Source organism: Cryptomeria japonica, chromosome 2 (genome assembly GCF_030272615.1).
Source record: "Cryptomeria japonica chromosome 2, Sugi_1.0, whole genome shotgun sequence".
Classification (NCBI taxonomy): domain Eukaryota; kingdom Viridiplantae; phylum Streptophyta; class Pinopsida; order Cupressales; family Cupressaceae; genus Cryptomeria; species Cryptomeria japonica.
The window spans coordinates 417463469-417477080 of record NC_081406.1 but is presented as its reverse complement, the minus strand read 5'-3'; the positions used below and the strand labels follow the sequence as shown (position 1 = coordinate 417477080).

The 13612-nt window shown below is 38.3% G+C and overlaps 1 protein-coding gene across 4 annotated transcripts in view; it reads right to left on the bottom strand.

The window, feature by feature from the left end:
• LOC131062006 (uncharacterized) overlaps positions 1-13612 on the bottom strand; it is a 334716-nt gene that overhangs the window by 123931 nt on the left and 197173 nt on the right. For 3 of the 4 annotated variants that reach the window (XM_059216662.1, XM_059216661.1, XM_059216660.1), the window contains exon 9: positions 3013-3090. The exons of the other annotated variant lie outside the window; for it this stretch is intronic. In XM_059216662.1, coding sequence (XP_059072645.1) covers positions 3013-3090 — 78 coding nt within the window. The remainder of the gene's footprint in view (positions 1-3012; positions 3091-13612) is intronic. 4 annotated transcript variants of the gene reach the window in all.

The following is a 13612-nucleotide window of genomic DNA, read 5'->3' as shown; positions in this document are numbered from 1 at the left end:
CACCCAATCTACTCACACTCTCAAAATCACACCCAAAATCCAACTTTAGAAAATCTGATATTTATGACAGCAAGCTGGGAATGCATAACCAGCAGCACCAAACCACACCAAAATGCTCGTAACTCACTCAAAACCCACTCAAATCACCCAACAACACACCCAAACCGACAATAAGCATTGAGCGACCAAGTACAAACAGGAAAACAGAAGCAATAGGACCCCAACACTCAACACGCATCCCAATGCACCTCTCTAACAAGTATGTCTAGGCTGGAAAGTACGATTTGCATTTAAAATTTGAAAACTCAACACTAGGGGCTAAAAACTTACAAATCTCATCACTGGAAGCATAGAAATCTTTAGAGCCAATACCCAGAATCAATAGCAACCCGCACAGAAAACTAGGAGTGAAAATACGCTTCAGCCATGACGCCAACCATCAACTAGGAAACACACTAACTCACACCAAAACAAAAAAGCAACTGATGCAACCATTCTCAATAGCTCTATCTATTTCTCTGAGTGAAAAATAGTCTCTGCACAGCTAGGTGCTATATCTCAAGCACGAAACTGGCATAGGCTAGGAAGCTCGCAACTTCGAAGCACAAATCTGGCACCATTCTGGCAGCACCTCGTTATACAAATTTTCATGGATGCAAAATGAGAGCCCAAGGCCCTTATTTATAGATTTTTCTAGGCCAAATTCAAATTCAAATGCTCTCCAAATGCGCCCAAACCAAATGCCATTACATTTCACCTTCATTAAGCATTGCATTTCATTTTATTCCCTTTACACAAGTTTGCCCAACTCACATTCACCATAAATCGCCATTTTTGATAAATATAACTCATAAAATAATATTGATGAAATTGTACTTTGGTGTCTCAATATGAAGGTGGAATATTTCACCAAATAGACTTAGGATAAAAATAATATTTCCCTTCTCTAAGTCGTCCAAGATCATAGCAAAGTCACCTTGTTAAAATTGCTAATATTGTGTAAAGTGAGTGCTCAACAATCACATAAATAATAATATAATTTAGGCAATCTTACTTAGAAAATCATCCAACTTGCCTTAAGTTATAATTCAATAAAAAACACCATGGCGACCCCTTGAAGTCACAACACAAATCACGCCTTGGCCATGGGGAATAATAAAGTATTAAAAAATACTTTTTCTTCCAAAAACTAAATACTGCCAAAATGAGTTGAGACCAAGGTACTGAGCTACATTGCAAAAAATAGTCATCTGAGTTCAAACACAGGATCCTGCAAAAAATAAAACTGCCAAACATAGCCACTGAGCTGAGTTGCAGAACCCCTGCCAAAAATAGCACTGCTAAAAATAGTACTTACTATAAATAGCATACTGCTAAATATAGTGTGTCAAAAGTCATTTTCATCACGTTCTGAGCAGCAGTCATGACTTACTAAAAATAGTAAGTCCAGAAATCATCTCCGAAGAATTTGCATGTCAAACCATGTTGGAGCTCTCAAAAAACCCGGAAAAACCCTATAAAGCAAACAGTCGTCAGCATGTCGCAATTTACTAAAAATAGTAAATTCAGAAATCTTCTCTGATCGGAATGCATGTTATACCATCCTGAAGCTCACAAGATGTATGCATGTTATACTATGTGTTTGTGTATTCACTTTCAACAAGATGTATGCATTATCTAGTGCAATAGTTCTTCTTTTCCTTTAATGAAAGATCTATAGAACCCACACCTTCACTAGCAAAACCAACAACAAAATGGAGAGTTGTCAACTTTTGATGGTCGTGACTTTTGACTATATAAGCAAGCTCTTGCTTAAAAAAGCAAGTTGCCTACAAACAAAACAATAAATAAAAAGGCCATATAGATGAAAAGGGTCTAAGGACGTTAATAAATAATTTTTTGGGAGGGGCTCGGTACATTATGGGTACTACTTTTACTATTTTAATTCAATCATATAAATAAATTTAAACTTATATAATATTTAAATATACTATTTAATAATTTATACACATATTTTTAAAATTTATATATATCATTATATTTTAGTTTGATAATATATATTCATACATATAATATTATTTATATTAAATACATTATACTCTATAAATTTGTATTTAATAATATATTCATACATTTTTAGCTTGTTTCCCTATCACAAGATTAGAGTGAAGATTTGCAGTTTGTGACTGAAGAAAATGAAGATCATAGGTAGTTTGCAACAGGAATATATTTTAAAAAGACTTAAATCATCGGCCAGCATCTGCAAGTCTGAGATTTCTGAGTTTGACAACAAATATTTGGCTATGTTTGAATCAAAAACAAAAGATAAAAGAATTCCTTGTTTGAATGCATTCCTGTTCACATCCGTCCCCATTTGATGTTTTTGTGGCATTAAAAAGGGAAAACTGTCGAATGCTTTTGTTGAACATTCTATTTTAGGGTTTTTTTGTTTTCAAAAAGATACTGATGCCTGGAATCCACCGATAATTGTTGATAATACATGTTAAAGCTGTCAAATTCCAATGGACAATTGTAATCATTGTTTGCAAACAATTTTCTTACTCCTAGATTTCCTTGTCACTAATGAGGTAATCAATGGGTTTTTGAAAGGGCCATGCCCATTGACAAAAGCAAGGCCAAATAGAACATTAGAGCCAAACAAAGCAAACATGGAACAACTACTAGAACAAGCAGCAACTAGGCTACAAAACAAAAGCTAACAACACAAGACAGGCAGAAAAATTAAACCCAACAAAACAGAACCAATTTCTCAAAAAGAGACTACCCACACAATTTAAACCAATAGAATGTAGTGACCCTTATAATTATTTTGAGTTTCTTCCAAGTGCTTGGCAAATTGTCTTACAAGAGATATTGTTGTTTAACATGTCCAACTGCAAGTTTAACAAAATGACACTAAAGATGAAAGATCATACTAAGTATCAAAATGTAAGAATAGATAATCAATTCCAGATGTTCTTTTACACATACTTTCTAGATATATTTATTTACCAATAGAAGGAGGTCTTTCATCATGAAATTTCTTTGGAGAATGTAAATGAGTAATTGCTTTGACCTTTTACCAGCGACCTGCAAAGTTTAATCAAAATTTCATAACATTGCATGGCTGGTTAGAGTGATACAGATTTTCTAGTAATAAACCAAGTTGTCTAACTAAGAGTTTTGTAAATGCTACTTCTTTCAGACTGCTGCAATCACATATTTTCTAGATATATTTATTTACCAATAGAAGGAGGTCTTTCATCATGAAATTTCTTTGGAGAATGTCAATGAGTAATTGCTTTGACCTTTTACCAGCGACCTACGAAGTTTAATCAAAATTTCATAACATTGCATGGCTGGTTAGAGTGATACAGATTTTCTAGTAATAAACCAAGTTGTCTAACTAAGAGTTTTGTAAATGCTACTTCTTTCAGACTGCTGCAATCATCTGCAGAGTGTTGTGAAACTAGCTATGAGCAACAAATCCAAGACAATACACTTTTTTGACTCTCATTGATCCTACGATTGTACCATGAAGTAAATCACTTCTCTTTAGGAGAATACACCTCCTTGCAGCACAATTAAAATTGAGAGTTTCCTTATTCCTTTAGACTATCATACTCATCTATAAATTATTGGACTGTTGGTAATGAAGAGCAGGTTCAAACATTAACTCTATAGCTTCCTTAATCCCTGTGATGGCAGCATGAATTAATTTTCTACCACTTTGCATCTCACACCACCCTGGAAACACTCTAAATGCAACAGCTCAACAATGGGAAGATGGATAGGAGCTACGGCGAGAAATTGGATACATGTCTTCTAATAAACCTGGCGATTTTCTCACCATACCAACACAGTAGTATATAGCCAAAGGCATCACTTTCATCTGAATTGACCAGAAATATTATTCACCGTACATGCCTAAGAAAAATATAGCAGTCTATAAACCTGCATGTTCTTTCAGCACACTTATGCACATGACGTCCTACAATTATATTTGAATTCTATAGACAGTAGTGACAAATATATATATATATATATATATATATATATGCAAGCAAAAGTGAAATAACCACCACCCATAAATCTATTTCTCTCAAATTTACATTTTGTCGGCCAAACTTCAAATGAATTTGTAAACTGCAAACCCAGCAAAACCTCAAAATAAAATCTCCAAATCAAAAAACAGTGCAGAATCAAATGGCACAAAATATAAGTACAATGGTTAACTTCATTGGATCCACTTGATCAGCTAGGTGGGTTTTCATCCACAAAACTGATGGCCAAAAGGGTCTTTGTCCTTTGAATGAAGAATGAACCTAGTTTAATCTCCCAAACAATCAAGGGTTTGATTAAAAAAATTCAGGATGCTTCTCTTCCCCAAAATTATTTTTAAAGACAATTTTCGGGCAACTAAAATATTTTCCCTTTTCTCTATATTTTAATATTTGTTTTCTGCACTTTGGTCACCACTTTGAACTTAATATTAAATATCAACTTGAGAAGCTTTTTGATTTAATAAAAAAATAATAGTTGCACTTTATGTCTAAAATAAAATAATATTGAGCAACTAAAAATCAAATTATCCAATTATTTTGGTCGCTCAAAACGGCGATAAGACAGTTCTCCCTTCCCAGAGATTGCTTGTCCTCAACCAATCTGAACCCATATGTGAGTGCCAATATCCGAAATTAACCTGAAGAATGCTCCACTCTGTTTTCGTTGCACCACTCAATACAAATTGGAAAATCTACAAGTTTTTTCTATTTTCACTTTCTGTATCATGTAATTATAGTCATCATAATGAGACGACCTAAGAAACCACAAAATTTGATTTGTTCTTTTCTATAACAGAACACCTCATAATACAGTGTTCTATGAAATGCTTTATCCATCAAACCCTTGTGCATCATTTCAAATCTGACCAATTTATTCCCACTTGGGCAGTAAGAAAAGAATAGAATATTATTCACAAACCAATCAATGCAAACATTACCTCCAACACCACTGTCAATCATGATCCCCATCACCTGAGAAAATAAGTTTGCATAGTTCTCAAAACAAACCAACCCAGATTGATCTTTAGCAAGAATATTGAAAGTTGATCTCTCCAAGAAATGGTATAGAACAGTATGAACAGAAAATAAATTTTGATAGATGTAGTCCATTTGGATTCCCATTCAAACCACAAGCATGTGAGCTAGAAGCTTTGATTTCTTCAGCTAAAACTGTTCATCAAAATGATTCCATGATTTAGTGACTTTAAAATAATTATTTTTGCATTGGTTTAGGTCTACAATTAGCATCTTATTGGCTGACAATAATGGATTATTCCTATATGCATAAGAGATATGAGCAATAAAACAATAACAAACGCTTCTACAGAGGCTGTAAAAACATCTGATTCAAACATCATCTGAAAATCACTCCACCCCTTACCTGAAAGTGTCTGCCAAGTCACTTGTAAGTCTACATATGAAATTTCATGGTCACTGATTTGTATGAAAACAGCAGCAATGGTGATAAATTTTTCATTTTGTAGATCTCCAGCCAATCTTCTTTCACTACTATCCTCTATCCTTATCAGTTGATGTCCTTTTGCATTAAAACTTATTATTGAAGTGGCTTAACCATGCTTATGATTTGTCATTCAGATATTCATGATGACTCCTTCATGGATAGGATCATAGGAGGATGCACAGCCCAACTCCTTAAGTCACAATAGTAATGGCATTTCTTACTTCTTGGAAATCTCAAACATGTAAGCTTAAACACCATGCAAGGCTGATGTAAAACAGAGCAATCTCCACCAGGAAAATATACCTTAACTAAATCCAAAATATTGCATACCTTGATCTCATTCCATAAGTCATCCAAAGGTTGTTTCTTCAAAAAGTTGGGAATGATAAAGCCACTAGATGTCATCACATTACATATGCAAACTTCATATTCAACTTCACTTATGCATTCTTTATGACCTGATCTACCTAGATGATTAGCAACAAGAAGCTAGTCATGCTTGACCACAAGATTCTGCACTTCCTCGTGATATGATCCCTTGTCACTAAAAGGAATAACCTCTTGTGAACAAATAAACTGATCATGGTGGCAAGCCCTCTCCATTTGCTTGGCAATATAGTCTTTGATGGTTTCTTAACCATATCACAATGCATTATAACATGTCTGGAAATTTCACCTAGATCCCATTTTCTATGATTATCACAAGTGTCATGAGAAAATTGCTCCTCTAGCTCCATGAGCTCGCACTCTTGATGTTATTCCCACATGCTATCAACATGATAAATCTCCATGATATGAAGAGTGTTGAAACCAATATTCAATATTTCATCATCTTTGATTTTTCTTCATTCTCCAACGCTAGTTTGGCTTCAAATTACAGCTCTTTTGGGGATCATCAAACACTTACATTATTTGTGTGACCTCCATAGTTCTTGAGTTAAATTCTCGTTCCTTGGGTGTGTCTGCCATAATTGACTGATTTTCTGCTTTCTAGAGTGAAAACTGAGCCAAACTCACCTCTAGGTTGAGCTCATCAAACTTGTTGATGCATGATAGCTTCGGCAAGATAAGACATCTCTAACTATTCCTTTATCTGATATTTATAAATGCTCTCCTTAATTTTGTTATAACTTCCTTCATTTATGAAACAAATTTATGTACTTATCTGATAGTACCGATAATGAATCGGGGTTTTTTTGTTCTAACCCAGATCCATTATCGGGCTATCATTTGATAGTCCAGATTTGCATATGATTATCAGGCTTCATAAAGAAATGATTATCGGGCTATAACATATTTTGATTGCCACCGATTATAATCGGATTAACACATTTAGTTATTGGACTTAACACAATTGTTTATCATCAATTATAATCGGGTTAATGCATTTGTTTATCTGTCATAACAAACTTGTTTACTACCGATTACAATCGGTTACATCATGCATTGCCACCGATTCATTATCGGTTATTAACCAACGGTGATTGCACATTGTTTATATTACCAACCGAATGATATCTTGCAAATGAAACCGATTAGGATAGGTTAAGAAGAGGCACCGACCAAGGGATATCTTGGTTGATCATGTCCAAAGGACATGACCGATCAAGGTATCTCTTGATCGGTCCCCCTTCATTGGTATATATACACCGATGGAACATTGTGGGAGATGCATAGAAATTCATTAATGTTCTCTCTACATCTGCAGCAAAGCAAAATCAGAAATATTATATTGTGAGTCAACAAAGAAATAATAATACATTACATTGCATATATATATAACATGTTCTTCAAATTGAAAATTGAATATACATTTACAAAACTGCTTCTCATTTTCTATGAATGTGCTGAAAGTCTCTTCTCCATATTTGATGGCAATGTCTCTATCTACAATCAACTTAAGGTATTCAAATTTCACAAGAGTGACTCCTACTCTAATGCCTTTTTGTCTCTCCTCAATTTCGTCTTTCCAAATGAGGTCTTCAATGAATTTGTGTGTGCTATTGATTCTTGTGAAAACTTGTACACTTTCTACATTGTGACCGAAAATTGATTCTTCAATTCTTGCAATTCTCTAAGCCTTTGATCTATTAGCAAAGTGACTTGGCTCACCACACAACAAAATTTCTTAATTGTCGTCATTTGTAGGAACAATATTACATTTATATAATTGTTGCATTCCAAATTCCTTGAATGGATGATAAGATAACGCTATGCTCAAGCTTTGAATCAACAATAGTTGCCAATTTGATAATTTTAGTTGATTTTCATCTTTCGCTATCCCCCTTCTTGGAAATCCATGGGCTTAATCTTCTTGTGGTGATTGTATCCTCCATTTTGTAACTTCCTTCCTTGTCATCTTTGTTGAACACCCAACAGGACTGAGAGGGGGGTTGAATAAATCCGGAACTTCAAAATTAGTTATTAATAAACAACATCAACTTATTGATTAACCATCAGCACATAAGCATCAAACATCAACACATGAAAACATAAACACCAGATTTACGCAGAAAACCCAAACAAGGAAAAACCACAGTGAGAATCTAACTCAGAATATTAATAACAATGTTTACAACATTTTAGGCTTACAGCCAAGGAGCACCAACACCTGAAGGACTTGCAAGACTAAGGCGCACAACCTTAGGCAAGATACAAAAGGACTTGCAAAGCTGAAGAACACTTTTTAATGACAAGATGCAAACTGTTGCCAAAGGACTCATTGTCAATCAGCAACAAATGAAATAGCTGAATTGAAATTGTGAAGCAATCTCCTAATCATGAAATTGTCCTTGAACAACTGAATCAAGCGACCAATATCATGGCAAACATCTCTAATACTCTTCACTGTCCCAACACACCGTCTTGCAGAATATATCAACTTCAAAGCTCTTCTCAAATTGTCTTTTGCATCACCACAAATTCAAATCTGCCTGCAAATCATTTGCATACACTTCTCACACAATTCATTCATCCGCACATCTTAAATATGAGATACAACATTGAAATCCTAATTGAGGGTTGGCCAAAATAGAATAAACAATATTACACAAAATAAGCCACCCAAACCTAAAAAACTTAGATCGGTCCACTCCAAGAGAAAGAGGGAACCAAAACATATCACAATACATCCTTCCATGATAGATCCAACAATCCGCACACACTAACACATACTCCAAAGGGCATTACCAAATGTAACGTGTAGAAATAATAACTAGTCAGCCACATAACCTCTTCCGATGCAAAATACTCCATGTGGATCTCCACACGCCACGATGAGACCTAAATTAAAATCTCAACATATCTTCCAACACATATCGAGACCAAAAGAATATGATCAACTAAATTACAATACAATTAACAACATATCCAGAGGGCACCAAAAGCATTTTGGACCACCCTAAATACAGGATGACACAACCAACACCAAAAGCATATCCGAACTAGCATCTATCCAAATAACCAGGTCTAGCAAAGCATATCCGAACCAACATCCATCTGGATAACTGTTGTCATTTTATGACACCTTGGTCCATTAGTAAGAACCGATCAGAGATATGTTTCATGGACCAGCGCTGCCCCAGTTGATCAAAGAGAAAAGCAATGGAATTATGAAGTGTGACGTGTTGTCTTGTCAGAAGTAAGTTCCTAGTTCTACCCCGAAACTCCAGAACCCCAAGTTCCCAAGTTCCTAAGTCGTCAACCCCGGAACTCCGGAACCCCCAGGTTCCCAAGTTCCTAGTCTTCAACCCCAGAACTCCGGAACCCCCAGGTTCCCAAGTTCCTAGTTATTCAACCTCGGAATTCCAGAACCCCCAAGTTCCCAAGTTCCTAGTTCTTCTACCCCGAAACTCTGAAGTTCCCAGGTTGCTAAGTCTTCCCAACTTCAGTGACCCAGGTCTTCAAAGTCTTCCAAACTACTTCCGGCTTGCAACAATTCTGGATGGCGTGATCGACACTCAAAGCTTTAAATGCTCCGATGACTTTTGTGACTTGTGCACCTTCTTTTGTGGAGCCACAGTAGTGCATTTAATGTTTTTGGCAGGATTTCCATCAAGGGAGGTACAGGGCCATGCTTGTTGCAGTGACTTATGTCATATCTACATACTCTGACTTTGGAAGGTCAGTCAATCCACCCTTCTAAGGGTTGCCTTTTGTGGGTATGGCTAGGTTGCTTGCATGTACAGAAGTCAAGTACATGCACTTCCCTGCACTCCCAGACTGACATAGAACGGTCATGATCACTCTTGTAACCACTTTTCTATATAAAGGTTGTTAAGCCTCATTGCAAAGGGTTCTCTCCCTGCTGGCTTGAGCTATTCCATGCTCTCCCAATTCTCTTGTATTTATCTTGCATTTATGCAACTGTAAGTTTGGCCATTGGCCTTATAATTAATTGAAATCACCATTCTTGCCTTCTTTCAACTTATGTATGCTATGTATGTTTCCTTACCTTCATAATACGTGTATGTTTTGTGGTTCTTCTCTCATATATGTCGTGTTAAATTTATTTCTAAAAGTGACTTGTGGGAAACCTTCTCCCTTCTTCGCATTCAATGGATTCTAACCTTCATACATGCATTGGGGTCACTCATACAACTGAAGTTTGTGCATCTACTGGGTGTTTTAAGTAATTCTTTGTGTCATTTCAGGTAGGGAGAGAAACAATCTCTTCTTGGTGCATCACCTCCTTTTGTTTTAAGCATTTCTCTCTTCCCTTTACCTCTGCAATTTGTTAGGATAGGCCTAGGAGTTAGTTTTGAAGTGTTGAGTTGGTTCAACACCTGCACCCGGATTGAAGAGGAAGTTGGCCTTCTCCAGAGATTCAACCCCCTTGTGCAAGGTCCCACACTTCGGGGTTGTTTCCATGTTTCACAAGGTTGCTGAGTTGATAGCTCAACAAGGGTGCGAGCTTTTGTGATAACAGTTTTGGGCACGCCCAGTGGGACTTCATTCGATTTACATGCTAGGGATTCAGTGTTGTTCTTGGCATCTCAGCCTTTAGAGGCAATCATCTTCAAGCACTTGGCGACTGCTCACAAGACCGGTCTCTTGTAAATGACTTGTTGCTAACTCTGGAACCCCGAGGCCTCCAGGTTCCGAAGTCACTAAGCCATCTCAACCCCAGAACCCCCAGGTTCCGAAGTTTCTAGGTCCGCTACTTCGGAAACCCCAGGTTCCGAAGTTCTGAAGTGCTCAACTCCGGAACCCCCAAGTTCCGAAGTCTTTGCTCACCAGTTCAGCCTTCTTGCTCATGACTTGTTGCAGTTCCGGATTTCATGCCAAGAATTCATACAAGGGCGTCTTCTAGAGGTAGTTTCCGATTTGAAGAACTCTCATCTTCAGGCTCTAGAAGGCGGAGAGGTAGACCTTCATTATCACCAATTAGGGAGGTCAGGGTTGTAAACACTCCATCTCCCAGGTCTCATTCTGCCCCTCCATTTACAAGACCATTACTATCAAGGGCTCCCACCACTCATATCAATAGACCATTGTTTCGCATGGCAAGAAATCAGGTTTTTGTTACCTTCAATGGGGGGAGTCCCCTTATTTTGACTCAATGGAATGACATACCAGTGGCTGCATTGAAGAGTATACCATACTTCACTGGTGAAACAACTACTACGCCCATTGAGCACATTCAAGACATTGCAAACATCTGCTTCGTCCGTAATATCACTCAAGGTGATGTTGCTGTCAGACTCTTAGCCACATCTTTGAAAGGCAAAGCTTTGCAATGGTATAGAGGGTTGTCGTCTAGCTCCATTCACGATTGGGATGAATTGGGGGAGAGGTTGTGCAACCATTTCGAAGACAAAAGTGACCACCTATCACTTGTGAAGCAGTTGACTACGATCAAGAGGGCACCCCACGAGTTCATGGGAGATTTCAATTTCAGATTCCATAAGACATGGAATAGAATTCCTGCTCTAGTGAAGCCATCTCCAAATCATGCCTTCTTGTATTATCTTAGAGCTCTCAACAGCGATATAGATGTCATGGTACAATCAATGGGTGGAGCCTCTCTACTGGATGCATATGACATAGCCATAAGAGCAGAAAATTGTTTGATTCAGGCTGGGAAGATAGCTCCAAGGCCTCGAATGCCTTTCTTCGCAGAAGCTCCTACTCAAGAACCCACCTTGGCTCCTATCCCCATGGCACCCGCAGGTCAACCATCCACACCCTCCACATCCTCCAATGAGATCCATGAGGTCAAGGCTCTACTGCAAAACTTTAGCAATGAGTTGGTGACACTAAAGAGGCAGCAAGCCCAACATAGTAGACCTTATCAGGCACAAAATCAGAACTATCAGCAGAATAGGCCACCCTTTCAAGGGAAAAACCAATGGAGCAACGCCAGGGCTTTGAATAGTGTGAACCCCACAATCGCAAGCAACTCAAAGGCGATAGTTCCAATGCAAAATAACCTCGCCCAAGAGAAAGATTGGTGTCAACTATGCAATCAGCCGCCCAACCAAGGTACATGCCAAAATGGAGGGTTTGTCCAAAGCTTAGTGGTGCAGGATGAGCCGACCACTTCTGGCTAGCAATATGACCCAAATGAGCCTAGTGTTGGCACTCAGGCTTACTTACAAGGGGATTCTACCTTTGTCAATTGGCAGGAGGCAAAATTTTGTGGTTTGAACCAAACAAATGGTGAGTCTATGCTGCAGTATACAAGGTCAAAGAAGAGAGCCATGGAGGCTGCCTCACCTTAAACATCAGCCCAAGCTCGAACACCCAATGTAGCCGCCCATGATACAAGCCAAAGTACCATGCAAGGGAGCAAGAGGCAGGAACAGGCCCAAGTCGTCCAAAGAGGAAAAATAGACCTTGTAGCCTCAAAGGGTCCTCCAAAATCAGTTGGTGTCCCTTTCAACATAGTTCATCAGATGAAGAAGGCCAACCTCAACGTCACTATGTGGGACGCCCTTTCAATCCCATCTCAAAGGGATTTTCTTAAGGAGGCACTGAAGGATGTCGATCAGTCAGGTGGTGAGGCAACAGTCAGAGAAAAGGTAGTCTCCACCAATTTGGTGCAACCCAAGGAGGAGGAAGATTCAAGCAAGATCAGCAAGCCTCCCCCTTTCTATCTCCCCTTAATCATAGGAGATAACTTGGTTCACAACTGCATGATAGATTCAAGAGCTAGTAGCTCAATCATGCCTAAGAAGGTAGCTGATCTTCTTGGTATAGAATATGAACCTGTGACCAAAGGGGTGGTCCAATTAGATGGCACTTCTATGAAGACAGTAGGGCTGGTAAAAAAATTGAAGTTAACCTTGCATGCATGCCCTGGTTGCAGTGTCTTGCAAGACGTATCAATTATTGACCTCCCTGCCTTCTTTGCCATATGCCTATCTAGAGACTTCACCACCAAGATAGGTGGGTACCTGTCTTCTAATTGGTCCCACATGCTATTTCGAACAAGGTATGATACCAAGGTCACCATAAGGGCAGAGCCCATTCCCCAAAACCACATTGAGCCCTACACCCCCAACCCTATAAACATGAATTGCACTTTGCATGAAGAGGGGGAGTGTATTGTCCGTGAGCCTGCCACTCTTTTGCAAGAGGTTCCTGATTGCTTGCTGGACGAATGGGCCAATGCTTTTTAGTTTGATCCATTAGCTGAGTCTAGGCTTGGCGCCTATTGTATCCATGAAGAGGATACTCCTATCCCTAACCTTATCAAGACACAAGGAGACTCAGAGGGGTTATGGAACATGTTTTTTGATGGTTCAAGAAACAAGAATGGTGCAGGTGTCGGTGTGATGCTTTTTTCTCCTGAGCAGGAGAAATATTTCTTCTCCCTTACGCTTCAATTTGGTTGCACCAACAACGTCGCTAAGTATGAAGCCTTGATCCAAGGTCTCCAACTTGCACTAAGCAGAAAGATCAGATCTTTGCAAGTATTTTGAGATAGTGAGTTGGTTGTTAACCACATCCGAGCCCAAAGTGTAGCAAAAATCAACCTAATCAAATCATACAAACACAGGGTTTAGGATTTGATTGAAGGATTCGAGGCATTCAATATCCAGAGCATTCCTAGAAGTCAGAACAAGCATGCTGATAGGCTTGC